The 27,902-nt window shown below is 39.8% G+C and overlaps 1 protein-coding gene across 2 annotated transcripts in view; it reads right to left on the bottom strand.

Annotated features, from left to right (window-relative positions):
* Nucleotides 1-27,074, bottom strand: part of uxs1 (UDP-glucuronate decarboxylase 1) — a 90,962-nt gene extending 63,888 nt beyond the window's left edge. The window contains exons 1-4 of one of the 2 annotated variants that reach the window (XM_077215286.1): nt 26,454-26,592; nt 25,893-26,016; nt 6,702-6,729; nt 5,630-5,678 (exon numbers count right to left, since the gene is read on the bottom strand). In XM_077215286.1, coding sequence (XP_077071401.1) covers nt 5,630-5,678; nt 6,702-6,729; nt 25,893-25,980 — 165 coding nt within the window. In that variant the 5' untranslated portion in view covers nt 25,981-26,016; nt 26,454-26,592. Of the gene's footprint in view, nt 1-5,629; nt 5,679-6,701; nt 6,730-25,892 lie in introns of both variants that reach the window. The other variant, XM_077215285.1, reaches the window with a different exon arrangement.
* Between the last annotated feature and the right edge of the window lie 828 nt (nt 27,075-27,902).

The raw sequence follows: 27,902 nt of genomic DNA, 5'->3' as shown, positions 1-27,902 counted from the left end.
CGCTCACGCTTACAGGAAGCTTTTCCACCCGGAGCGCTGCTCGCGCGTCAAAGAGTGAAAAAAGAATGTTCCCCATCTCTTATGATTGGGACATCTCACACAAATCAGCCGGTCTCGGTTTTCAGCGAGCAGCCATTGCCCAGAACCGAGAGCGCGCGCGGTCAGTTTCACAAAAGAAAGCAGATTATGAATGTAAGTCTCGTGCCCGCCTGAGTGCGTTCACGCTTGCTAACACTAACCTCCCCCCGGGCTCCGCCTGCACGTTTAAGTGTTATCACAAAACGCAGGGCATTAATAAAACGCTCCCCATCCATTATGATCGGGGCATCAAATACACTTGTAAGTCTCGTGCCCGCGCACACGCACTCACGCTTACAGGAAGCTTTCCCACCCGGAGCGCTGCTCGCGCGTCAAAAAATGACAAAAGACTGTTCCCCATCCCTTATGATTGGGACATCTCACATAAATCAGCCGGTTTCGGCTTTTCAGCGAGCAGCCATTGCCCAGAACCGAGAGCGCGCGCACCGCGCTTTCGGCTCCGGTTCAGTTTCACAAGCCCGCAAATGGCGGCGGTCTGAACCCGGAGGCCATTCGCCCCATAGCGGCTCACATAGCTGCGTGGGAAACTATCCCAGGGATTTCAGAATGGGTGTTTAGCACAATAAAGCAGGGCTATACACTTCAATTCATTCGCCGTCCCCCGCGCTTTCAAGCCCGGACCGCGACGATTGTGAATGCGTAAGTAGCACACCTACTTCACGCAGAAATAGCAAAGCTGCTGTGCAAAGGGGCTATAGAAAAGGTACCGCCTTCTCTGAGCGAGTCAGGCTTTTACAGCCGATATTTTCTCGTACCCAAGAAGGACGGAGCCTTCAGACCTATCCTAGATCTGAGACATTTGAACTAAGTGCTTGCGAAAAGACCGTTCAAAATGCTTACGACCAGGAAAATCCTCACGCACGTTCCCCCGAGGGACTGGTTTATTTCTCTAGATCTGAAGGATGCCTATTTTCAGATTCAGATAGTACCCCGTCACAGGCAATTTTTGAGATTCGCCTTCGACGGTCAGGTATATCATTACACCGTCCTGCCGTTCGGCCTGTCCCTGGCACCCTGTACATTTACGAAGTGCATGGACGCGGCGCTCGCCCCCCTGAGAAGTCAGGGGCTGCGAATAATGAACTATCTGGACGATTGGCTGATATTGGCACAGTCAGAGACAGAACTGCTATCTCACAGAACAGTGCTTCTCAGTCATCTGGAAAGCTTGGGTCTCACGGTCAACTGGACCAAGAGCTCATTACTGCCCAGCCAGTCAATTTCCTTTTAGGAATAGCACTGGACTCGGTGACCATGACGGCTCGTTTATCGACACAGCGCGCACGCCGTGTTCGCCACCTAGCCGCATCTTTCCAGAAGGGCAGCTTTCTCCCTTTGAAAACATTTCAAAGGATGTTGGGCTGTATGGCATCAGCTGCAGCGGTGCTCCAGCTGGGCCTACTGCGCATGCGCACGCTCCAACGCTGGTTGAATGCTCGCGTGTCCCGCGTGGCGGCCAGAAAATCAGAGTTACTCAGGCCTGCATAGCAGCTCTGCAGCCCTGGTTAGTGGCCGACTGGTACCAGCAGGGAGTAATGATGGGAACCATCTCTTATCGTAAAGTCATCTCGTCAGACGCGTCCAACTCGGGTTGGGGCGCACTGTTCGAGGGCAGACCGGCCTTTGGCCAGTGGTCAGACCAGGAGAAGGGTTTTCACATAAACTGTCTGGAAATGATAGCGGTCGAGAACGCGCTGAAGTGCTTCCTCCCGTTCATACAGGACCAGCATGTTCTTGTCCGCTCGGACAACATGTCTGTGGTATCATATGTAAACCGTCAGGGCGGTGTCAGATCCAGAAATCTCTGCAATCTGACGGAACACCTCCTTATTTGGTCTCCGATGCACCTGCGCTCGCTGAGGCCGCGCATGTGCCTGGCCATTTGAACGACGGCCCAGACAAACTGTCCAGGGACAATGTTCCCCCAGGGGAATGGTCCCTGCACCCCAAACGGTCCAGAAACTGTGGCGCCTATTCGGCAGAGCGGAAGTCGACCTATTTGCGTCAAAAGACAACGCTCAATGCCCGACGGTCTGTTCGAAGGACGAGGATGCGCTGGCCCAGGTTTGGCCCAGCCTCCCGCTATATGCTTTCCCTCCGGTCTATCTGTTGCCACAGGTGATCAAGAGAATCAGGGAAACGCGCCACTCGGTGCTCCTCATAGCCCCGCGTTGGGAGAATCAGATTTGGTTTCCCGGAACTAGCAGGGCTGTCACATACAGCTCCGTGGCCGAATCCGGTGAGGGCAGATCTCCTCTCTCAGGCTCGCGGCACGATCTGGCATCCCAATCCAGAGCGCTAGTCTCTGCATTTATGGTTGATCAACGGGTACTCGTTGCCCTGCCAGAAGGAGTGATGAACACGATCACGCAGTCTAGAGCCCCTTCCACGAGAAGGCTCTACGCGTCTAAATGGTCGGTGTTCTCTGGATGGTGCACCGACAGAGATCTGGAACCGCGGACATGCGGGGTGGCGCATCTGCTCACCTTCCTACAAGAGCTGTTGGATAAGGGAAGGTCCCCATCCACGCTCAATGTATACGTGGCGGCTGTGGCAGCGTTCGCAGAATCGACGCACGGCCAGTCATTGGGAAGACACGAGTTGGCCATCCGCTTCCTTAGAGGAGCTAGAAGGATGAATCCGCCGCGCACCCCGTCGGTTCCCATGTGGGATCTTTCATTGGTCCTCGAGGCCCTGAAAGCTTTTCCATTTGAACCACTAGACACCGTGGGGTTGAAATATCTATCACTGAAAACCGTCTTTCTGACTGCACTGTCGTCACTAAAACGTGTAGGGGACCTGCATGTGCTGTCTGTCAGCGCGTCTTGTCTTGAGTTCGGACCGAATGACTCTAAAGTCATCCTCAGACCTAGACATGGCTATGTCCCTAAAGTGATGGGCACTCCATTCAGAGCGCAAGTTATTTCGTTGTCAGCTCGCCCAGCATCTGACAGCGAAGGTGATGTGAATCTCCTCTGCCCTGTCAGAGCGCTGAGGTTTTACATTACGCGCTCCGCCTCCTTCAGGCGTTCGGAACAGCTTTTTGTTTCGTTTGGTGGGCGCACCAAGGGTCTCGCCTCCTCGAAACAGAGCCTGTCCAGATGGATAGTAGACGCTATAGCAGCCGCTTACGCGTCAAAAGGTCTGCAATGCCCTCTGGGCATCAGGGCTCATTCCACGAGAGGCGTGGCCTCTTCGTGGGCATGGTCCAGTGGAATTTCTATCCATGACATATGTTTAGCGGCGGGCTGGAGCTCCCCGTCTACCTTTGTCAGGTTTTATAACCTAGAAGTTCCTGCCTTGCAGGCTAAACTGTTGTCAGTCTGAAGGAGAGGTGTATTCTGCCCAGATCTCCTGCTCAGATCACTCTCACATGACTCAGCTCTCCTGGTTGAGCTGCACTAAGTAGGGTATGTGCCATGTGCCTATACAGACCGGCGCGCTGCTCTGTATTCCCTATGTGTGATTATGTACAAGTGATGGCCCGCGTGGCTGGCCACCTTATTTTTTCCACTTATGGGGTTCCCCTGAAATCTCGGGGTCTCATGTGGATGCTTGGCGCGCACGGCGTTGACAAAGTGTTCCCGTAGCGTAAGCTAAACTTACGCAATACGAGAGAACCTCTCGTAAGAGAACGATACTCGGTTACTAACGTAACCTCGGTTCTCTCTAGAGAGGGAACGAGTATTGCGTAACCGGCCGTGCTCGCGCCACGAGCGACTTCGCCTCAGTCGACGAAAACCAGGGAAGTCAGCCTACAGCCCCTAGTGTTATACGCTAAGCCACGCCCATTCTGGCGGGCTGTGACGCTATGAAGACGGGCGCCCTTCATTGGGCGTGACGTCACGCCGGGCTCACTGGTAGGCTGCAGCAGTTGCCCGCAGGGCAGCCAATGAGCACGCAAGATGGCCTGCTCTAGGTCTGCTAGCTGCTGCACTGCGTTGACAAGGAATACAAATTAAGGATAATTTTTTGGCTTCAGTATCTCGAGAAGATGAATCTTTCCCGTAGCGTAAGCTAAACTTACGCAATACTCGTTCCCTCTCTAGAGAGAACCGAGGTTACGTTAGTAACCGAGTATCGATTTCATTTATCACGAGATTGAGCTGATAAACAAGATGGCGGAATATTGGGTGTCAAAGCAAAATATAAAATCGCCCATTTAAGCAAATTTGTCATTGTACTGTTTTGTTGTTGTGTTTTTTCATTAAGAACAATAGGCTAATGAACTCACCATTCAAGCAATCCGCCCCAAAATTGGCGCTAATTTAAAAGCGAAACTAAAATGCGCACAGGCATTCATAACAGTGTGTGTCCACGGGCGTGGAGTGAGCAGAACAGAGCAAGCATTTTCAGTTCATTTCTATGGTAGGAATTAATTGAAAACGCTCGCTCTGCTCCGCACCATTATGAATGCCCGAGCAGACGTGCACATTTTAGTTTCGCTTTCAAATTAGTGATTTAAAAGTCCCCGCCAGTGATACTGGTATTACCGGTGTTGTCATACTTCGATTAAACGGTGGGAATATATCTTCACCGTCACATCCCTAATTTAAAAAAAAGATAATATATCATAGTTCAGTGAAACACAGCAAAACCAAAGTTACTCTCATATAGATAATAAATAAAGCAACCTTAATGTTTGTTTTCAGGCCTTTACGCTTCTTAAAGTCTCTCCAGCGCTGGAAACTTATCCGATATTAATGCAGGTCATATCTCTTAAAGTTAGCTATATTTCCCTGGACTTTTCCTCTTTTGTATTTCTGCTAATGTCTGTCTTCTGCACCGAGCTCTCTCTCCTCCTCCATCACAAGTGTATACGCCCATTACTGCTGATTGGCTAAAAGTGTGCTGATTGGCTAAAAGAGAAACTGCATAGTGTAATGGGTAAAGACTCGGATGACGTAAAACATTTTGAGAAAATTTTAGAAAACATATTATTTTCATTTGTCTCCTAGCAAAGAGGTGCATGTTCTTGTGTTTGGAGTTTGCTGTGTCCAGAACAACTTAAAAGTCTAGTAGTGTGTGATCTTCAGTCGTTTAGTGTATGATGCCGAGTTTTTCTCTGTAACCACGTACAAAGTTAGGAAGTGTATGATGATAATTTAAAATCTGTTCAAATTCTAAAAGTTGTGCACTCTTTTCAAATAACAAAGGCTGGGAAGCGTCACATGTAGTCAGGAAAGCATCACAAGCAGAGAAACGGTATTTTGGGGGTTCCAAGCAAAGCATAACAGCATAGCATAAGATCACCACAGCTTGTTACTTGCCCCCTGACTATGAAACATAATTGCTATCGAAGGCATGAGTAATTAAAATCTTAATTAATGCGCTCTTGGGTAGCTGCACAATGTTTCCCGAGAGCTTGAAGTGTGTATATCAGCTGTTAGGTTTATATATAGTTTCCAGTAAAACTGAGGTAGGTGATCATACACAACTGTGAAAAGCTGAACTAAAAACACACAACTGTAAAAAAAAACAAAAAACATTGAAACTTGAAAACAAACATGGACAGCTTGTGCTAACAAACCTCATCTATCCTCTGTTCAATCTTCATTTCTCCGTGTTCCTGTATAGACCTGTGGGAAACAACAACAGACGGCTTTATCACAGCCACACAGATACGCAAACATTCACACTTGCACAGCAGAGCTTACTGAAGCACACAATACTCTCCCTTAGCTCAGTCTGGACACATGATGAAGATGCTCAGAGTCAACAGTACCACATGCCTGAAGTTGATCTATAATAAAGCTTGTTTTCAATCAATCTCCCTCTTTGGTCTCAAGGCACGGCCCAGTGAACAGGTCTAATCTCCGTTTCTGATTAACGCACAGTGCAGTGGTCCTTCACAGGGGGCTTGAGATACGTGGGCTTTGCAATACTTAAAGACAAGGGCCCCTCAGTATCGATGCCCACGGAAAGTGACACAGTTTCAAACACCAGTCACCAACAATATACTCAACATATACCTGTGTATATATATATATATATATATATATATCAACATATGAAGATAAGAAGAAAGAAAAGAAATTTCATTTTATTTTTCTTGAAATTATTTGAATGTGGAAAGTGGATGTTGCATTAAAAATATAATTGGTCTGAATCCATGGTGTCGCAATATACCAGTATTGAAGATAACCATGATATTTTAAAAAGAAAGACAAAAAAATGCATTTATATCGTGTTTATACAACACATATGATAATATCATAAATAATCCAACATCAGTCTGGTTGACACTGATGTTGTCTGGGTGACATATAGTAGGTGGTTCTATTGCACCTTGGCACTTGTTGCCAGCCATTACAAAATAGAAAAAAGACGACACAGCGTGTACCTATCACACAAAATCATGTCGAAGGAATTGACAGACAAAAGCAAGACACTCTAGCTGCACCAGAAAAAAGATACATATTTTTTTGGATTCTGTAATAAAGGCACCCCATCGACACGCAAGTATGCAGGAAGTGCGTCTGTGCAGAACAACTGGTATGTCTGACATCTACTAGTTTTTGCCAACATTTACAGAAGAGCTAAATTGTTTAGCAGCAGACTGACCTTGCAAATACAAGAACAAAAAAATATATCACAATTACCTCATATTTGTGTAGGTTCCCCAGACAGCTAAAAGAAGAAGAAATGAGACATCAGTATCAAACCTATAACATTGATTCTCAATACACAGAGACACAGTTTTACATTCATATCCATTACAACATTGTTAATACACAGTGAAGCTGTTAAGGCCGGGACACACCAAGTCGACGGTCGGCCAATGTCAGGCCGTTTTTGAGCGTTGGTCTGCTTTTTTGTGCCGATAGTTGCCTTTAGTATTTTTGGTGTGTTCAAGGACACCTTTTTGGCTGAGACGCAACTGACCGGAGGCTGACATACTCTCGTCACCTTGAGTTTTTTTTACATCGGCTTGGTGTGTCCCGGGCTTTAGACCCTCAAGTCTTTTTAGTTGAAAAGTGGAGAGATATCTTATCAAAATACAGTTCATGTCCAATATTTATAGCAGAGTACATGCAAGTGAAAATGTTTGTTTAAAGGGTCATGAACCCCCCTATTTTAGCACAGTAGTTCTCACCACAGTTTTGAAAAATGTTACAAAAACAAAAAAATTGCCGTGTTAAGCTGCGGAGTTGAGAGGAAAAAGGGGAGAGAGACAATACAATGCATTCTGAATCAGTTTTTTTTTTTTTGGCGGTCACTAAGTTAGAAGCATCAAAGGTCCCCCACAAATATGTGCTGCAATTCACCACTGCACAGATCAAAATTAACAAATATATTAATCTAGATTTGTAAGCTCATAGTAAATTACACAAATGCACCCTATAAATAAATGCACAGCCGTTTGCTTTTACACTCTGCATCAATAATATATGAATGTAGCACTTTTAAAAAGTTTTTTCAGCATTTATATGCCATTTGATCGGTTACATCAAGCTCTAAAGATGCCATGCAGAAACTCTTACAAAACGAAAACAAACACTTGACACTTGAAATTCAACGAATCTCTACCATTCATGATGACCTCACAGTTTGAAGTGTCTGTTATGGGAAAGCAACACAAAAATTAAGAGTCTCTCATAGGATAAGAACATGCAGTCTAAATAATAATAATGGACACTGATGAGTCACTGATGTACTATAATGTGGCACAAGGAAGATTTTAAACCCAGAAGATGAAAATAGCTCAAAAGCTCAAAATTAACCAGTTTTCTCCTGCAATTAATTAAATGATGCTAACATTATCTTTTATAATGTGCAACAAATACACACCTGTTAATCAATCATCTCAAACATGTAGTTTAGTGCTTCATGGGCCTTTAAAGATGTAAAGGAGAGGCAGTTCTTAAATCAAGTCTGCTCCAATCTCAAAGGCAATACGAACAAACGCACTCACATAAATGATATAGCCTAATAAAAATTAAACATCAATTAACATGATATACTGTATGTAATAATCACAATCAAGTACCTCTACAAGATCGGGACGGGTAATGGCCGGCCGTTTTTGAGCGTTGGTTGGCTTAGTTTTTCGGTGTGTTCAGCACCGTTGGCTCTAGGCAATCAATAAATGATCAAATCAAAGTACACGTATGTAGAAAAAAATAATCTGAATTGGGTATGTGAGGTCTAACCTTCATAAATAAATCATTATTATTATTACATTAATAATGTAAACATCTGCCTTTTACTCATTCCTCTCTAGAGCATGCACAAGGATACATATCGCAAATACAAATTACTCGCACCTGCCAATACACATTGAACAGAAATTGAGCAAGTGAAAATCACAACCATAAATAACAAAACATCCTCCCTGCACACTTGCTCCAGGCGAGTTTTGTCAACAACAACAGCGTACTGTTCTTTGTTTCAAATGAGGGGGTGAACAGAGTACGATAGAATTAGAATCTAAGGCAAAAGGTGAGTGTAAACCGAAAACCTGCTCTCCAGAAGAGAGCTGGAGAGGTAATTATGCAAATCCATCTGTTCCAAATCTGGCCAGTTCTTTCCCAGAGGCCTTGCTGCTGTCACCGCAAATTCCTGAGTACAGCGTGATTTACGGCGGGCTGTTTTGTGCATGGCCAGCTTTCTGTGTGCCACCTGATGCTATGCCAATGCAAATATGAAAGGAGAAAAAATAATCTGAATCACACAATCTATTTGATGGGGGTAGAACCAGAAGCCTGATAGAAAAAAAATTGGAAGAGTCTCAGGCCCTGTCCACACAGAGGCGCATTTAGCTGCATACGTACAAATTTTGTATCGTATTGGCGTTTCGTCCAGACGGATCTGGCGTTTTGGGACACTGGAACCGCTATTTTTTGAAACCCGGTCCCAGAATGGATAAATCTGAAACCGACACCCTTGCATTTTTGTGTGTACGGCCAATCCGAACATTTTGTGAAATGATGATGCCATCACACCACGTGTCAGCATTAGTCACACACAGCTATGTCACACGTAACAGCAACAACAGTGGCGTACTATATGCTTGTGATCGTGCTGCAGAAGCTACTGAGCCTATTAGCTTTGCTAAAGCAAAATCTTCTGGTGCTATGCAACTACGGTGAGCAATCTTCGTCTTCACCTTGCTGTCGTGTTGGGTTCGTATTAGCGCGCAAGGTTATGCGTATGATCCAAATCTTCTTCTCCTTGTTTAGTGCATCTCTGTGGCAGAATTCCAGCGGCACATACTGGTCTGGCATGTATACCACATCGTTTTAAAGCAATACTAAGTAAGAATTTTTACCTTAAAATAATGTTTCCAAAATCGTTTCAGTGGTTCATCAAGTCGTGACATGCTGAAATGCACTTATGCCACAGCTTTGTGGTCCTTTATCTGATATATCCACCCTATGTAAGATTGCCAGATCTGGTCGCGTTTCTGTAGTTCTAATGAGACATAAGATAACTACTAATTGGACTTGCTTTACGGCAAGCGTTACAATTGCTACAATTGCTCGTTTGTGATGTCGCGGTGTCGTTTGTCGCAATACATCATACTTTCATAAAATCATGCATCATACTCTACCTTGTCTGTGGCCATTGTTGATTCCAAAGCCGGTGCTGGATAAACAGAGCATGTGCGTGCGACAGTAGGCTGCGGTAGGTTAAATTATTTACGACAGTGGTAACGGACAATTCCACTTCCAACCTGTAGGGCGACCGCAGAGGAAAAGTCACTTGGTGTTGCTTTAAGTCGGTTTCGGTGGTTTCGTGTCTACGCATATATTTCTTGAGACAACGCCCTGTTTACGAAAAAAAAATTAGAACGACAAAAAAAAAAAATTCAGATAGGGAAAGCTCTGGCTTCGTGTGGATGTGGCCTCAGTGAGACTTTTTTTGTCCATACAATGGAAGTCAATGGTCACCAAAAGTGTTACCGATATTCTTCAGAATGTCTTCTCTTGTGTTCCTCAGAAGAAACTAATACAGGTTTGGAATGACATGACAGATTTTTAATTTTTAAGTGCCCCATCCCTTTAAAGTGGAAAGGGAGTCAAGTTTACATTATTTAGTAAACAGATTTCCATTCTAAGCTAAATTATATAACACACATGATAAATGTAACCACAAAAAAATATGTTTTGTTAAGGCTTTTGCAGCAAGGGTGCCGCAATCTTGTAATTCGACAACCTTTTACGTCACAGGCTTGGTTGTCTTGCCTGAGTTCAACAGATACAACAATAGAGAGACAGTTAAAGACAGACAGTGGAGGACAGACAGTGAAAGATGGAAACTGGAAAGCTACAGGGCATCATAATACAAAAGGAATGCCACTATTGCATTGCAAAGGACAAAAGAGTCAATTTTCATAAACTGCCGCTGAAACGAAGGATGGTACTACGGTGCTGTTTTTTATATATACCTATTATCAGTATAATATTACATGATAGCTCAAACAGTAGAGTGTTGGCACTTGCATTGCCAAGGTCATGGGTTGGATTCCCAGGGAAAGCAAGAATTGATGTACATGTGTACCTTGAAATGCAATGTAAGTTGCTTTGGATAAATGCTGCCAAATGTATATGTAAATCACATACACAAAATGAATGCCGTCCAATACCCACAACAACACTGCACTTAAATGACACATTCACAAATTGAAGGTTTACCGATCAAAAAGTGTTAAGAAAACATTAAATAAAAAAACAGTTACACAATTTCTCAAATGACAAAAAAACTAATGAAAACAAACAATACCAAGGAGATTGCTGCTAAAGTTCATTTTATACTTTCATTTGATTTCATCAAAAAGAGTCCTTGATTCACAATATGTCTCAACACAAATGACAAGAAAGAAAATAATTACAACACGCGTCTGACTCGCTTGTTGTGTGTGCGTGTATTTGTATGTGTGTGTGTGTGTGTGTGTGTGTGCGTGTGTGTGTGTGTGTGTTGACTGAGTTTGGAAACTTGGTGTGGGGTTAAAAGATGATGGACATCATCAGTGTTAGTACCGGTGGCAGGTGAAACAGACTGGAGTTATGTTACACCAGGCAGACTAACCGTGCAGAGCTCAATTCCTCCGTCACTTTGTGATCGCACCCGGTCACCGCGCACAGAAAATCCAGCAACAAATAGCAGCGACTGGCCTTCAGCCAGTGTGTGTCCCACTTAAATAACCTGCACGTTTTGATTCTCTCAATCCTTTATATCATTTGCCCTTTACTTCCCCATTGGTTTCAGCCCATTTGGAAAAGTTAAAGAGACTGTATGGATTTTTTCCGTATCGCAACAACTTTTAGAAATGAAAGCTTCTGAAGAGCATAAGTAAATAGGAAATAAAATAATACAGACTTTAAAACATGTCCAATTACATCTGGTCAAGTCTTTAGTTGTAATGGCTGAATTATTTTTTAGTGCTGCCAGTCAGTAGGCATGAAAACTCTGTTTTGGGGCAGGTGGGCAGCAGCGGAGGACTGGTTTGTCAAGGTCACTCTCTCTCTGTGAACAACTCTATGAGTCCTGGGGCCTCTTTAGGGGATCCAAAAAAAAAAGAAAAAATACTGGAACAGTCATTTCTCAAAGTAGCAATCCACATGACCCAAATTCATCTTTCTGAATTTCTCCATCCTGGTTTTGGGGTCTCTAGTGATGTTCGGGCTACATAATATGTGAAAGTGATTGCAGTTGTGTGTCTAAAGTCTTGACTGAGTATTAACAAACGCTCAGGTTAATGAATGTATTACTGTATCTTAAAGCAATGCACAACACAGTTTCCAAGGGCCTTAAATATATTTTCTTAAAGGGATAGTTTTTCTAACTATCATGTTTTGTGTTCGTCATGTTTTGTGTCAAATTCGTACAAATTCCATTTATTTAATTACAGGTCCTTCTCAAAGAATTAGCATATTGTGATAAAGTTAATTATTTTCCATAATGTAATGATAAAAATTAAACTTTCATATATTTTAGATTCATTGCACACCAACTGAAATATTTCAGGTCTTTTATTGTTTTAATACTGATGATTTTGGCATACAGCTCATGAAAACCCAAAATTCCTATCTCAAAAAATTAGCATATTTCATCCGACCAATAAAATAAGTGTTTTTAATACAAAAAAAAGTCAACCTTCAAATAATTATGTTCAGTTATGCACTCAATACTTGGTCGGGAATCCTTTTGCAGAAATGACTGCTTCAATGCGGCGTGGCATGGAGGCAATCAGCCTGTGGCACTGCTGACGTGTTATGGAGGCCCAGGATGCTTCGATAGCGGCCTTAAGCTCATCCAGAGAGTTGCGTCTTGAGTCTCTCAACTTTCTCTTCACAATATCCCACAGATTCTCTATGGGGTCCAGGTCAGGAGAGTTGGCAGGTCAATTGAGCACAGTAATACCATGGTCAGTAAACCATTTACCAGTGGTTTTGGCACTGTGAGCAGGTGCCAGGTCGTGCTGAAAAATGAAATCAGATGGAAGCATGAAGTGCTCCAAAATCTCCTGATAGCTAGCTGCATTGACCCTGCCCTTGATAAAACACAGTGGACCAACACCAGCAGCTGACATGGCACCCCAGACCATCACTGACTGTGGGTACTTGACACTGGACTTCAGGCATTTTGGCATTTCTTTCTCCCCAGTCTTCCTCCAGACTCTGGCACCTTGATTTCCGAATGACATGCAAAATTTGCTTTCATCCGAAAAAAGTACTTTGGACCACCGAGCAACAGTCCAGTGTTGCTTCTCTGTAGCCCAGGTCAGGCGCTTCTGCCGCTGTTTCTGGTTCAAAAGTGGCTTGACCTGGGGAATGCGGCACCTGTAGCCCATTTCCTGCACACGCCTGTGCACGGTGGCTTTGGATGTTTCTACTCCAGACTCAGTCCACTGCTTCCGCAGGTCCCCCAAGGTCTGGAATCGGTCCTTCTCCACAATCTTCCTCAGGGTCCGGTCACCTCTTCTCGTTGTGCAACGTTTTTTGCCACACTTTTTCCTTCCCACAGACTTCCCACTAAGGTGCCTTGATACAGCACTCTGGGAACAGCCTATTTGTTCAGAAATTTATTTCTGTGTCTCAACCTCTTGCTTGAGGCTGTCAATGATGGCCTTCTGGACAGCAGTCAGGTCGGCAGTCTTACCCATGATTGCGGTTTTGAGTAATGAAACAGGCTGGGAGTTTTTAAAAGCCTCAGGAATCTTTTGCAGGTGTTTAGAGTTAATTAGTTGATTCAGATGATTAGGTTAATAGCTCGTTTAGAGACCCTTTTCATGATATGCTAATTTTTTTAGATAGGAATTTTGGGTTTTCATGAGCTGTATGCCAAAATCATCAGTATTAAAACAATAAAAGACCTGAAATATTTCAGTTGGTGTGCAATGAATCTAAAATATATGAAAGTTTAATTTTTATCATTACATTATGGAAAATAATGAACTTTATCACAATATGCTAATTTTTTTAGAAGGACCTGTATTATCTAATATAATAAATACAGCAATAAATTCAATCAAATAAACTCTGCACTGCACCGTGCACTGCAGAGCACAAGCTGCATCTAGATATATTTACACACTGTTTCATGCTGCTCAGAGGTGGCATGAATGCAATTACAATGGCATAAATAATGTTATGAGATAATGTTTCAATGTTCAATAGAGAAATATGAAATAATGGTAAAAACAAACTGATACTCATAGTCCGATTCACCAGATAGGGCAATTAGGGGAGGGTCTTTGTCTTCCCAGGTGTGAAACACATCAATTCATGATCATTCACACCTTCTAGCATACAGCCTTTCTGACACAAAACATTTCTTACAAATTTTAAATCAATATATTGTTTTACGTGAATAAAATTACGATTTGATGCAAAAAAAATCAAGGCTACAAGATCAAGTTTTCCAAAGTCTTGTGAACCTATAATCAGAATGGGTTATTTTTTTTTCACTTACCATACATAAACAATTTCCTCAGAACTACAATCTTTTACACATTATCGTAGCAGAGATTTGACTGCATACAATATAATCAAACTTTAGCCATGAAAATATAATAACAGAAATAAGCACACGTCAGGACGAAATATCTCCAGGGCCCAGAATACCTCCGACCCCATAGGGTTAATATGATTTAAAAAACCCAATGATGAGGGTCCACAAATCTTAGTGCACCATAAAATAAAGGAAAAACCTGAGAACTACTGATCTAAAGAATGTAAGATGTATCACTTATAAAAATCAAACATCATTAAATATACCATCATTAAATCAGACCAATAACTGTAAGCAGCGCAGTCTCATCTAGTACATAGTCAAACACACATGACATGGTTCATGGTAGGGGTGGGGAATAAAATCGATTCTTAGATGCATCGCGATGTGGACGACTCTGAATCGAATCACAAATTCAAAAATCGATTTTCAAATCATAATTGATAATGTAATGTTGACGGAATGCAAAAGGCGCCTGGACAGTCTGTGGCGTACAGTTGTGCACTTAACAGAAACACATGATGGCGGGGCAAAAGATACGACCGGCACTCTCTGCATTAAAATCTAGATTAACTTTGGTTTCTATGAAGTTGAATGGAAAAAGGACCTGGACAAGAGCCACGTTTAATGCAAGTAGGGTTCCAGACTGCAACCAAATGGGCGACAAGAGGTCTCACAGGTGCTACCACCACGTTGTCCAATTAATAAGAGCTCCAACTTCTGTTACATACGAGACACATCAAACGACAAACAAAACAAAAGTGAAACGAAACCGCACTATCCGTTTGAGTTATCCTGAGTTCAGAACAGGTTTACTCGTGGGCCGATCTCAATCACGCAACACTGTTATTACACAGCACTGGGAGATCCAGTGAGAAAGCTTTTGAATTCACCGCAGAATTAATAACATCGCAGCGAGATCTAATTGTAAGCAATTAAATTCTGCACAGAATTCTGTTATAAAGCACACCAATGCGGTTTGATCTGACGTGGAAACCAGGACAACCTTAAAAGCTTCCACCCAACTCGGAAAAGGCAATGCGAACAAATTCTATCAAAACATTTATTGCCAAATCAAACAAACTCTATCAAAACATTTATTGCCAAATCACTTTCATTTGTTTAATTAATCAAATATACTGGAAGTAAATTCATTATGGACCATTACAAATACTTTTAAAAGTACCAAGTCAAAGTAAGAAAAAAAGAAATCCTTATAGGAAAAAAAGATGCATCGATAATCGTTTTATCATCGCAGCCCTCTGAAGCCCCGTTCACACTACAAGCGACTTTGTCGCTGCAGGTCGCCAGTGGCTGCGCTGGAGGGCGTTCCCACAACTGGTTGCCTAGTAATGTTTGTGAATGACATTCACTGATGTTACTCTATGTTAGACAACAACTAGGTTTTCTTGCCGCTACAAACAAATATTTTGGAAGGAAAAGTCTAAATATGAATGGAATCAGTACATAAAATGCATAATATTAAAGATGAAGGGGAAACAGTGAGTGCTCTTTGCCATCGCGGCTATTTAACTGCAGCAAACGGGCAAATACCGGTCTATCTTGGTTCCCGAAACCCTTCAGGCACGGAGTCAGTACTGTGAATACCACTGTATGTACGCGGAGATAAATCATAAATTATAGGACAGTTTCTGACTGCTAAAATTAGCTTCCTGTTCAACTTGCCTCGGTCAGACTCAGCACTAAAGAGTGACGCACTCCACTGACTTCACCCCTATTGGTTGTCGCTCCCGAAAGTCGCTCTGCATTTGCATAAATTTAAACAAATCTCAACTTTGTCGCCTCGCCAGACACGCCCCACCGGTCGCCAACGGTCGCGACCGCGCGTGTCGCCGGAAGTCGCCCGCTCACCATTGAAAATAAATGGTATCGTGTCGCTTGGTCGCGTGTAGTGTGAATGCAGCTTGAGTCGTAATTGAATCGTGAGGTGCCTAGAGATTCCCACCCCTAGTTCATGATGTTTTCAGCGTCTGCCATCTCACTATATGAGGATGTCATGAACACGTAAACTTTATTTTGCACATTCGGTACAGGCATCAGAACCGTGTCTCCTCGAAGCAGATATTGTGTGTGTGTGTAACGGAGGGATTCCTTCCACTGTTTTAACTCCTTTACACATTTTATAAGCTCTTCACGAGTTCTTCTCAGCTGGTCAAAATACCATCATATGCAGGCTACGCACATACAAGCACATTTAGCCCAGCACACTGTTTTGAATGTTCGGTAAATTCTGTTGCGAAATACGTAAATGTCATTTAAGCTGACCAATCAGGTTATGGACACCCCTATGTCTTTAGGTTGGGTATCTTTAGGTTCTGTGTTAAAAAGCTAATGTGTACGCTAAGCGGAACAGGACTAAATATTTTTTGGGAAGGTCCGGACAAAATGAACTAAGCTCTGTTCCACTTGAACAAATTGTTACAAAACAAAATATTGGCTTTGTAAAGTAGAATACTTCACAAAATAAGAATAATACAATTATTTAAAAAAATCTTCCATCTTTTCATTTTTACAGCAAACCTCTGTTGTGCAACTCTTTGTTTCCCAAAATCTTTGTTTTAAAAAGTGTGTGGGACAGGAGTGTGTGTGTGTTGGGGGGTGGAGATTGCTGGTTGTACCAGAAATGTACGATAGTAAATGCACAAAAAATAACATTATGATGTCCATAAATAATTTCAGTAGTACATCGAGTTCCATTTATTGACACAGGACCCATGTTTTAATGTGATAGTTTAAGTATGTAGATTCACATTAAATATTTGTTTGTCATAGTCAAATTTTTAAGTGTGCCAGAGGTTGTGGGATCTAATCCGCCGTCGTATAGGCCTAGTTCTTTTTTTTCTCTCATTAAAACCAAAGATGTTCATCAGTGATTATAAAGAGCAGGGACACGTTTGTGTGCATTTTGTTTTGTGCTTTCACCAGAATGAATAGAGAGTCTCCGCAACAGCCTATAGTGCTAGATTGAAGAGCTTGTTTGTGAAGCGCGAGTGCCAAGAGAACACGGTTTTGTCTTCTGCCACTAATAACAGCGGCAACAAGCACTCGGCATGATTTCAAAAACAACTCATTCCAGCACCAGTTAGCCTCTTATTTAACAGAAATGAATGAATTGCTAATCAACACGAGGTTTATCTTCTGTATTAGATGCATCTGTGCTGCCAGACGTTTAAAAAAGTGGTGGGGACAATATCGACCATGGTAAAAAGTGGTGGGGACATGAACCTCCCGTCCCACCAGCAAATTATACTTATGGCAAAAAAAAAAAATATAATAATAAAACAAAATAAATAAAAAACTGTTACATTTTTATTTAATTATATTTTAAAAGATTAGGAGATTTTGATTCTAAAAAGAGTGTGGTCATGTTTGTTAAAACCAAAGAGGATCTTAAGCAAAATGTCCCTTCATTCTATGGGTGACCAAAGTATTAAATGTGATGAATAAATTAAAATACTTGAGTCACAGTGCTGTAAGTTGTATGGACAGGCAAATATGCTGGCTCATATATTTATATGTGTACAGATACAGATGAAGAGCTCTTCTTAGATCATACTGTACTTTACTTTATATGGCGCACCTGTGGTGTAAACATAGTAAAGCTAGAATTAAAAAGCATAATAATGCATTAAGAATCTTGCTTATGCTCCCAAAGTGAAGTGCGTCAAATATTTGTATCTAATAATGTTCCCATTACATGCTGTTAAACAACAGCATGTAATGGGAACATTATTAGATACAAATATTTGACGCACTTCACTGTATCAGTTAAAGAATTGTATGCACAATTTCTTATGCGATTAAATGATTAAAAAAATACAATAATGGTTTTCAATGATCTTACATTTAGTGATACAAGGTACTTCTGTTTTTGGAGTGTTGGAACAAAAATGTGCACATTTTTAAATTAGAAAAAAATAGTTGTTTGTAGGGCTGTGCGATATAGCTAAAAAATGTATCACGATATAATGTTTTATATCGTTCGGTATCGTTAATTATTGACATCTTTTATAACCTTTTTTTTAAAGGCAAGAAGAAAACTTTTTATTTAAACCAATGTTTTTTTATGTATCCACATTAAGGCAAACAAACAACAAATATTAGTTTTAGCAATCAAAAACAAAATAAAATGTAAACAAAAATGTCTTCTTTATGTCTTATATTAAGATAAAAAAGTAAGCGTTAAAGAAACTCTTGAACTTAAATAAAATGTTACAAAATGTGTGCAATGTAAAAGTGTAAAAGTAGATCAACATCTGTAATCAACATTGTTCCCAAAATTCTCGTTTGATAGGACACATTCGGTTTGAAAGGACACAGTGGTGTCACGGTTCGGTACGTTTTCGATACAGCAAAAAGAAAGAAATGGCATTGAAATTTCCTTGATTTAAAAAATAAAAATTATTAAAAGAAACGTTTTCCAACATCTTGGAAGCGCGGTACAAGGTTGCATAGCAACGACAGACGCCACTGGAGCGCAATCACTTTAGAAAGGAGGAGACAGCTTTCCACGCGATATGTAAACAATCAACAATAAACAAGATCTAGGGGCCATGCGCGCGCATTAGAATGAGAATATTGTCCACTATATACATTTTTTGTTTATCGTTGCCGACAATGGTGTACCGTTGATAAAGATACCGTTTTATCGCCCAGCCCTAGTTGTTTGTAAATATACAGGTTTTTTTTCTGAAATAAAGAATGGATTGAGATTGAATTGTTAATTTCGCATCATCGGATTTTTTTTTAATAAGAAAAACAACACAGACCCCGACCCCCATAAAAAAAAAATCCATGACCTTATTATATTGCATAAATTGTATAACTTAATAAAACGTTTTATTTATTGAATTTAGTTTTATGAATTCAATTAATTAGACATGTTTTAATTAAACCATTAAAATGGGAAAAGACGGAATCTGGAAAAATAGATTGGAAAAAGACATGGAAAAATCCATGACCTTATTATATTTCATAAATTGTATAACTTAATAAAACGTTTTATTTATTAAATTTAGTTTTATGAATTCAATTAATTAGACATGTTTTAATTAAACCACTAAAATGGGAAAAGACGGAATCTGGAAAAATAATAAAATGGATTTCATAGGGCTCTAAAATTTTAATTTTTGTTAAACTTAATAAATTGATGTTAAATTGAATTGGGAGGGAAACAATTATTTCATAGGGCTCTAACTTTACATTTAAAGTTCTAGATCTACAAACAAAATGACAATGTGGCCAATATAAACCAGTAATTAATGCGGAGTGAAACTGGCACAAGAATCAGGCTGTTTTTGAGTGGATTATCCCAGAAAGGGCATCAAATCCTCTAGAGATGTAGAGTATGGACAGGGGAAAGACAGGGATGGCATAAGCAGGTTAGGACAAAAACAAAAATAAGAGTGACCCAAACAAATTTTTTTAAGATTTAAGTGAAAATAAATAAATAAATAAATCCCCTAAATGGCAGAAAAACCTCTAACAAATGGGACAAAAAACATCTTGATGCAATCTTGATAAACTATTTCTGAAATGAACTACATCATATGCAATTCAATAACTAGGTCGAATCCCCTGTATTCCTTAACAGCCATGGAAACTAGGTTACGGGTTCTTGTGGCAATTTTGAATGCGTCCAATGGGAGCTCAGATGGGCTTTATTGATGTCAATGAATACTCTAAAAATCACAGACTGTGATCTGGGGCTATAGCAAAGACTAGCAGTGTTCATTTAGCATTGAGGAGATGAATAGATTGCATTAGTGAAGAGGAAATTGTCAGAAGGGGAAAACAGTGGTGCATGATGTCCCTTATGTCTCTCAGGATCTAAGCACATTGCACGAACGAAAGGAATCATTCTTTTTCTAGAGAAAAAGCTACGCCTCTATGGTCTTATAGACACAAAGTTCTGTGGCCTTTTAGTGACTTTCTGCTCTATGGTGCAGAATGTTTAAAGATATGTGTCCTGGTGCGTGCTCATGCTGTGCTTTACTAAGAGATAGCCAGAGCACTGACCATTAGCCGATTGATTTTCACTGATCCTCTGTAATCTCCTGCTTTAATCTCCATCGCTGTGGCTTTAGACACATAAACCAACACTTCACAGCATTGACCCCCATAAAAGCCTCATGGAAACCTCAGCTGGTAACTGGTCTCCTTTGTCATAGATCGATCTTACTCAGGATTAACATGCAAATCATTAGTGGCTGACTGAGAGATATATAAATCTTATAAAATGACCTATAAAAAAAGCACCATGATTTCTACAAAGACTGCGATTTAATTAAATAAATATGAGCTGCATGTTTGCGAATTATATGTTTCCGAAAATGGGTGCACCTTGATATATAATATATAACTCTATGACAACAAACTCACAAAAATCTTACCAAGACAGACTGCTAACAACTATCATGAACAAAGCAAATAGGCCTATGTTTTCATAAAAAATAAAAATAAAAATAAAAAATCAGCTTTATAACTTTATAGAGCTATTGGTCATAATATATGATGTCACGCACTGCAGTGTCTTTACATGAATTCAACTAACAAAAAGTAATATACTCAATTTAAAAAATATACAATATAATATACTCAACTTTAGTGCAAAAATATCTTCTATTAATTCAGCAAAGAAGTAACGCCGTGACGTTTCTATCTACCTGTCACACGTCTTCACGTAATGTGAATTTGCAGCTTAGAGTTCACCAAACGTGAACTGGAATGCAGCGAAATGCAAAACCTCTTGCAGGAGCTTGCGTTTGTGGTCTGACGCATTCGCATGCGTATTAATGGAAGTCAATGGAATGAAAAGTATAGTGTGACCAGCCCTTTAAAGAATAAAGTCATAGTTACTTTTTTATCCATTCTTCTTTGAATTTTCTGCCTACTTCATTGTCTTCTGTGTATCAGAATAACTCATTGTGTCATTGCGTCAGACGTACCGCTGTACAGGCCAGGTTCCACGTATGGATAGCAAGCTACTAGGCCTCGAGCCGAAGATTAAGAGTGCACACATCTGCTAGTGCGGTAGGAGGTAAAATACCTGTCATCTTATGTCACTGTAATATACTCCACAACTTGGCACCGCAACCTTGTGTCTGTGTCTCATTAAACCCAACCTTTTCCTCCTTGAGCTGAACCTAGTTTATCTGATACTGGTCTACTATTTCTATCATTGCAGCACTAAAATACATGCTTCACGTGTCCTGTGCAATTTTGACAGTGAGGAGACTGACTGACCATCTTTTACAACATTCATGCCTGAGAACCTTTTGTAAAATAAATGATTTTTCAATAAATACTGTTAATAATTGCATTATCAATGTTTTTCCCTTGTCTTATATAACTTTATTAATTTGAGTTTAATCAACTTAAATCATTTACGGCAATCGGTTTCCTCAAACCATTTGAATAGATATATAGTTGTTTAGACAACTTTGGATTGGATTTATTAACCCCTTAAGTGTCACCCCCCTCCCCCCCCCCTTTTTGATAATTGACATTAAAATGCACTATACAAACTTAAATGGTTGTAATTCAAGAATGCTTTGGAATATAGACCTAAGTTTGGTCTTGTTTTAAAGAAAACAATCAGCGGATTATTACTTAAGTGAAAGCAGTGAAAAAGTTATGGAAGTTATAATTTACAGTAAATCAAATATACTTTATTTATATATTTTTTTTATATATAAAATAAATATTTTACAAAATATTGTAATATTTTTACTATAACATTACTATAAAAGGAAAGCTATATATCTAACCAAGTTGTGTTCCAAATTTAAAGTTGATATCACAAAAATTGAAGTTCCCATGAGATTTTGTTTAGGCGTAGTACCAAAAATAGCCAACGGGGGCCATTGACTTCCATTGAATTTAATTGCATGCATTCTGCCATAGCAAATTAATAAATTTCTATCCAAATATCACTTCTGTCACTAAATATGGAACCTTAAGACTCAGACCTTTCTGACAATATGTGTTTTGTCAAGATTAGAAAAGGTTTTGATAATAAATCATGAAAGATAATGCCCAAAAGGGGCCTAATAAAAAACGTTTCTATTGTAACGCAACATCCAATTTCAAAACGGTTTTCACAGGATGAATTCTGAGTTTGTAAGCTTTCAAATGATACCTAATTTATGATAACTACTAAAATATGTGATATAGTAATAATAAATATTTAAAAAAAATCTATATATATATATATATATATATATATATATATTAGTGCTGTGCGTTAAACGCGTTATTAACGGCGTTAACGCAAACACATTTTAACGGCGTCAATTTTTTTTATCGCAAATTAACGCTCTTTGTGGCCAAGCAAACTTTGTATTTTTATCAAATGCTGTTGCAACAACTAGTAACGTTAGAACAACTACAACATCACACCGGATAGCTAGACCGGAAACAAAACAACAGGCACGCCGCACGTACTTGTTTGGGCTTGCGCGCCGGCCAAAGAGTAGTAGGCTAACGTTACGTTTTGAGTGGATGGCGCGAGCGCGAGACGCCGATCTAGAGACGTGCACTCTCAACGCAATAGAGTGCGGCGCGGGACTAGATTTGATGGCCGTGTGCGAGGGCGGGCTCGAGCGGTAATGCACTCACTCTGTGTGTGCGGATACGGGAGAATAAAAAGATTCGCGGGACTCCCGCAAACTAGAAATATCTATGAATAAAACATAAAAACTAATACATTTTTATTCATATGTTGCAGAAAAGCAACAAGAACAACTAAAACTAAATAGGAACAATTTACAGGCCAGAGTTTCTTTTTATAACATGTTTGCAGCGTTGAGGGATGTAGCCAATCACAGACATATGTGTTGATTTCTTGAACGCAATGGCCAATCAGTAGCATTTAAAATAGACTCCCCTCACCGCTCAAAACAGACTTTTTGTTCAGTGCTGAATTCTGTATACTAAATCCTCAAATTATAACAAACAAAGTGTATATATTATGAAAGATGCATTGTGCAGTCAGCTTCATTGATAATAACAGATGTGTGAGATTGTGATGAACTGATGTCAGCTTTTTAGGAATTATTAAGGGAGCGCACTTTGCGCGCATTCAGTAATGCCAAACCATGCACTCAGTAGCCTGCTTGCTTTTATGTTATAACAGTGGTTTGTGTGTTAATACTTTAATAACAAATAATTTATCAGGAGCATTTATGCTGATGTGTATGGTGGCGACACGTAGGTGAAAGTATTTGGAGGTAGCCTACAAAAAAAGAGTCTATTTGCGGGCGGGAGCGGGACAAAAATGTTGCGGGCGGGAGAAAGTAACATAGAAAGTAGTTGAGAACGTCAGTTATAACGATCCACGTATTAAAAAAATGGACGGGTTTAAATCGGGCTCGGGCTCATAATTACAGTTTATGTGTCGGGCCGGGCTCGGACACAATGCGCACGGGCTCGGGTCGGGCTTGATTTTTTGGGCCCGATCTAAGCTCTACAATGGATGACTTCAGACAGAAGCACATGGATACCACAGCTAAGAACAAACTTACTGCTGATCCACTTTTCCATGTTGATAAGAGCATTAAAATTAGAAAAAATAATGAGACAAATAGAAATCAAGGGACATTTAGAATAGATAAAAATGTGCGATTAATCGCGAGTTAACTATGGCATTAATGCGATTAATCGCGATTAAATATTTTAATCGTTTGACAGCACTAATATATATATATATATATATATATATATATGTAATACATGACAGTTAAATTAACTCAAACCAGTTAGTTTAAATTAATGGAATGAACTTAAAATATTCAAGTTACATAAACTCAAAATGATTGACTAAACACTAGGGGTGTAACGATACCCTCATGTCACGATTCGATACATATCACGATACTGAACTCACGATACGATATTATTGCGATATTCCAAGACATATGATAAAAGGTTAACAAAAAAAGTAGTGTTGATTAAAATGCTAAATTTGTATTAGATTTGGGGTGTAAATGAATAGGATTGGATTTGGGGCTGGAAACCCAATGCACAGGACAATAGAGACACCAAAATAAAAATATTCATGATTCTGAAGCTGAAAATACAGAATTATTTTAGACGAATATGCTTTTACTCACTGGCTAGATATATTTAAAATAATCTAGGCCACTTTTTACTTGTAACATAAGACAATTGGCATTATCAGGACCCACAAATATTCCCCCATTGCATTATTATACATTATATTCAACATTATATATAATAGTTTAATGTAGTAATCACACTGAAACTCTGTAAACTAGATTTTTTTCACGCACAGTAATTTTCATTTTGGGTGAACTATACACAATACATATTGTCACTATCCACGAAACATATTGTTGCATTTTTGTATTGCGATATATTGTGACATGATATATTGTTACACCCCTACTAAACACTAAATTATGAGTGAATATGACTCAATATAAAAGTTCACAATACTCATATGTATTTGTTTTTAAACTTAAATCGTTTGAAGCAACCAGTTTCCTCAATCAGTTTGAGTTGAGTTAACTAATTGAGTTTTACAGGGAAGTCGGTCAGATTCTTCATCGAACTGTGTGTCTGCTAAACAAAGGTCATTGGAATAATTGGAAAATGTTTTTATTGGATTATTATTGGTGTTATGACCCATGGACGTTTATGTGCAACTTGCCCTAGAGCTGACACAACACAAAGTTGAAAATTTCCTATTACAGATCCAAAAATAGGTTAACAACAACAACACTCTCTCACTCTCAGGGAGACAAACAGACAAACTCAACAGAACACATTATCAAAACAGTTAAGATATAATTAATGGGCTTGACTAAATGAGTTCAATGTCCTGATAAAAAAAGAGAGGAATGACAAGCAAATGGGTCACGTTTTATGTGCTGTATATAAAGCAGCTGCAGACATATCGATACAAACCCTGATACACGAACATGTAATCATGACACTGCCAAAACAGTAACAGCTGCTAAAATGTTATAAACTCAACTGGCCAGCATATTTACAAACAGAGATATGAGGGTCAAACTGTAGAGAGAGAGAGCTAACAATTTTGACCAATATATCTGCATGATTATTTATGTTGTTAGTGATGCGATCAAGGAAGACTGCAGCAGGGTTATTAGGTAAAACTAAAACCATACAAATAATTTCCGTTACTTGAAATAAAATATAACTGATATAAATTATAAACTTTATTTATTCCAAATAGTTGGCAATTAAATAGGCTAGACTATTTATCATCTTATTTTTTTTTTACTTGATGTTGATGTATTAAAATGATCTAAATTTGAAATAAATATTAATAAAAAACTTGTTTTAAACTAATAAAAATGACAATACGCAACAAACTGTTTCGTGATTTTTAAAGGCCTGGAGATCACAATTTTCAAATTGATTGATATGATTCAGTGACTGTGGAAACCTTGCAAAGTAGCACTATATTTTTGTTTGTTTGTTTGTTCGTGGTGGGGGTGGAGGGGTGGGGTTATACGACAAGTCTTTGGGCATTTACCTTAGGAATACCATGACATGTACCAATGTATTCATGCCATTAAAATGCCATGCTTCAGTTGGCCCATCAGACACCATGTATGAACTATGGTACTTTTTGGGAGGGAGGCGATATATACATTTCCTTAACTTTCCATTATTAAAATACACTTTTCGATATGTTATTAAAGTACATTATTTTCAAGGAGATATTTCCAAGTTCCCCATTATCGTAGAAACAAAGCAGAGCAGATAGACAGCAAGTAGGTATGTTTCATCTCATGTCAGGGTGTTAGTTCTTGTAATATACTCACAGGCGATGTAAGCAATGAGAGCGAGGGCGATCAGGATCTTCATCATTCTTCTGTTAATGACTGTGATCATCCAGCTCATCCGCATCATCCTCCAGCACACACGGCATTGAGCTCTTCCTCACATCTATCACATACTTTACATAAGATTCAAGCCTGATGCTTTCAAACAAAAACTGGGGACGCGCTTCAGTATTTAGTTCCCAAATACAAACGATAACTGAGTTATAACCTACTTATGTGGTGATAAATACTAAAGTTTTAATATAAACAGTAGCTGCACAAAGCTAAATAGGATAAGTTATTCTCAAAACAATGTCCGCATCCAAACAAAATATGTAAGTAAGTTAGTCCAGCGCGTTTATGTTCAACATATGAATCCAGTTTATCGCTTAAAGAAAGTAAAACGGCATCTTGGTTAACAGTTGTTTCACTTAGGTCAGTTAGCAATGGAACGTTAGCGTCATGACTGTGGACCTGTAGCTAGATATGCTAACTAACTACTGTAATATCATGCAGTATAACTGGGTTCTGTTTAAATCCTGTCGCTAGTCCAATGCTTACTTTTTATCGATAATTTAATGTCATGTATCAAGAGTCCATCGGTGTACGTTATATATTAAGCGATAGAGCGATAAAACGTCTCCACATCAGATGTTCAGAGCAGGATAACATAAGCGATGCTTTCTGCTGTTGATTAACCACCCTGCCGCGATAGAAAGTAAATAAAACTATTTTGATTTCGGCTGAAATAGATGCATCTGTCTGGCGAGCTCGTGTAAAAATGTTAATATTTTATTTCTGGTATGCGTAAATATAAAAAGACGTAGACTTTATCAGTTTGCTTTCTTGTGCGTTGTCAGGGGAAAGCAATCGAGTACAAATTTGTTCACCATGAGAACAGTGGCCCATTCATGTATAACATGAGTGGAGCGATGGTAAAAAGTTCAGTATTTTTCCACGTTGACTCATACCCTTGTGCTTCATTTGACAATTTGTTGGTCTTTGTAGTGCCCTAAGAGAAAAACAACACAATGTTTACAATTTTTGTCTAATTGTTACAACTTACCCCAACATGTGTTACAACGTACGGTAGGTACTTTGTATAAAAGTTTTCACTTTAGCTAGAGTTACAGATGCTGAAGCAAAAAGTGTTACACAACCCTGTCTGCCCTATAGTCCTATATTACCAAGTGGCACGTAAAGTGATCACACCTCATTTGACTTTACACTGTATTTGCATTTGGCATTTCTTTTGTTTTGTGTTTTTTTTTTTTCATCTTGCTTGGAATCACATATATGGAATTTGCCAACAGTACAATCACTAGCATTTTTGAACGTCACAACCCTAAACAGCAACATTTGTATTTATACAGTACTTTTAGTTTTGTAGAATTGTGTTAAAATGTAAACTATAAATTCACAGTTACTTGTCATGGCAGAGCAATAGGAAGATCTGTAAGAAGGAGTAGTGGTGGTGTTAGGGGAAGACATAATACAGTAGAGTGTGTAAAAATTAGTGGGGGGCCGGGCCGTTATCGGCGTTAACGTGCTGCGTTAACGTGAGACTTATCGGGCGACAAAACAATATCGCCGTTAATCTATTTTCAAAGCTGGGTTGGGATCATAAAACAGCTTTTTCGAATATCGTTATATTTTCGCGCAATTGCATGTGTAGCCTATTGACATAATTGACGCCGCGCCTACTGTCACAGATCGCGCAGCAGGGTTCCTGTCAAGGACACAATCACTCTTTTGAGTCGATTCTGTTCAAAGACATTAGGCTTGTTCGACTTGAACCGGCGCTGCACAAACCGATCGGTTGATGACATCAAAGTACCGCGAGAGCGATTCAAAAGCATAAGGAGCCGTCTGCTCTCTAATCGCTCTCGCGGTACTTTGATGTCATCAACCGATCGGTTTGTGCAGCGCCGGTTCAAGTCGAACAAGCCTTTCATCAAACAAGTTGGCAGATCTGTCTAAATCGGTTCGCGAATCAGTCTGAATGATCTG

Source organism: Siphateles boraxobius, unplaced genomic scaffold, assembly GCF_051911475.1.
Source record: "Siphateles boraxobius isolate OS27281-9 unplaced genomic scaffold, OSU_SipBor_1 7, whole genome shotgun sequence".
In the NCBI taxonomy this organism is placed as follows: domain Eukaryota; kingdom Metazoa; phylum Chordata; class Actinopteri; order Cypriniformes; family Leuciscidae; genus Siphateles; species Siphateles boraxobius.
This window is presented reverse-complemented; position numbering and strand designations above follow the sequence as displayed.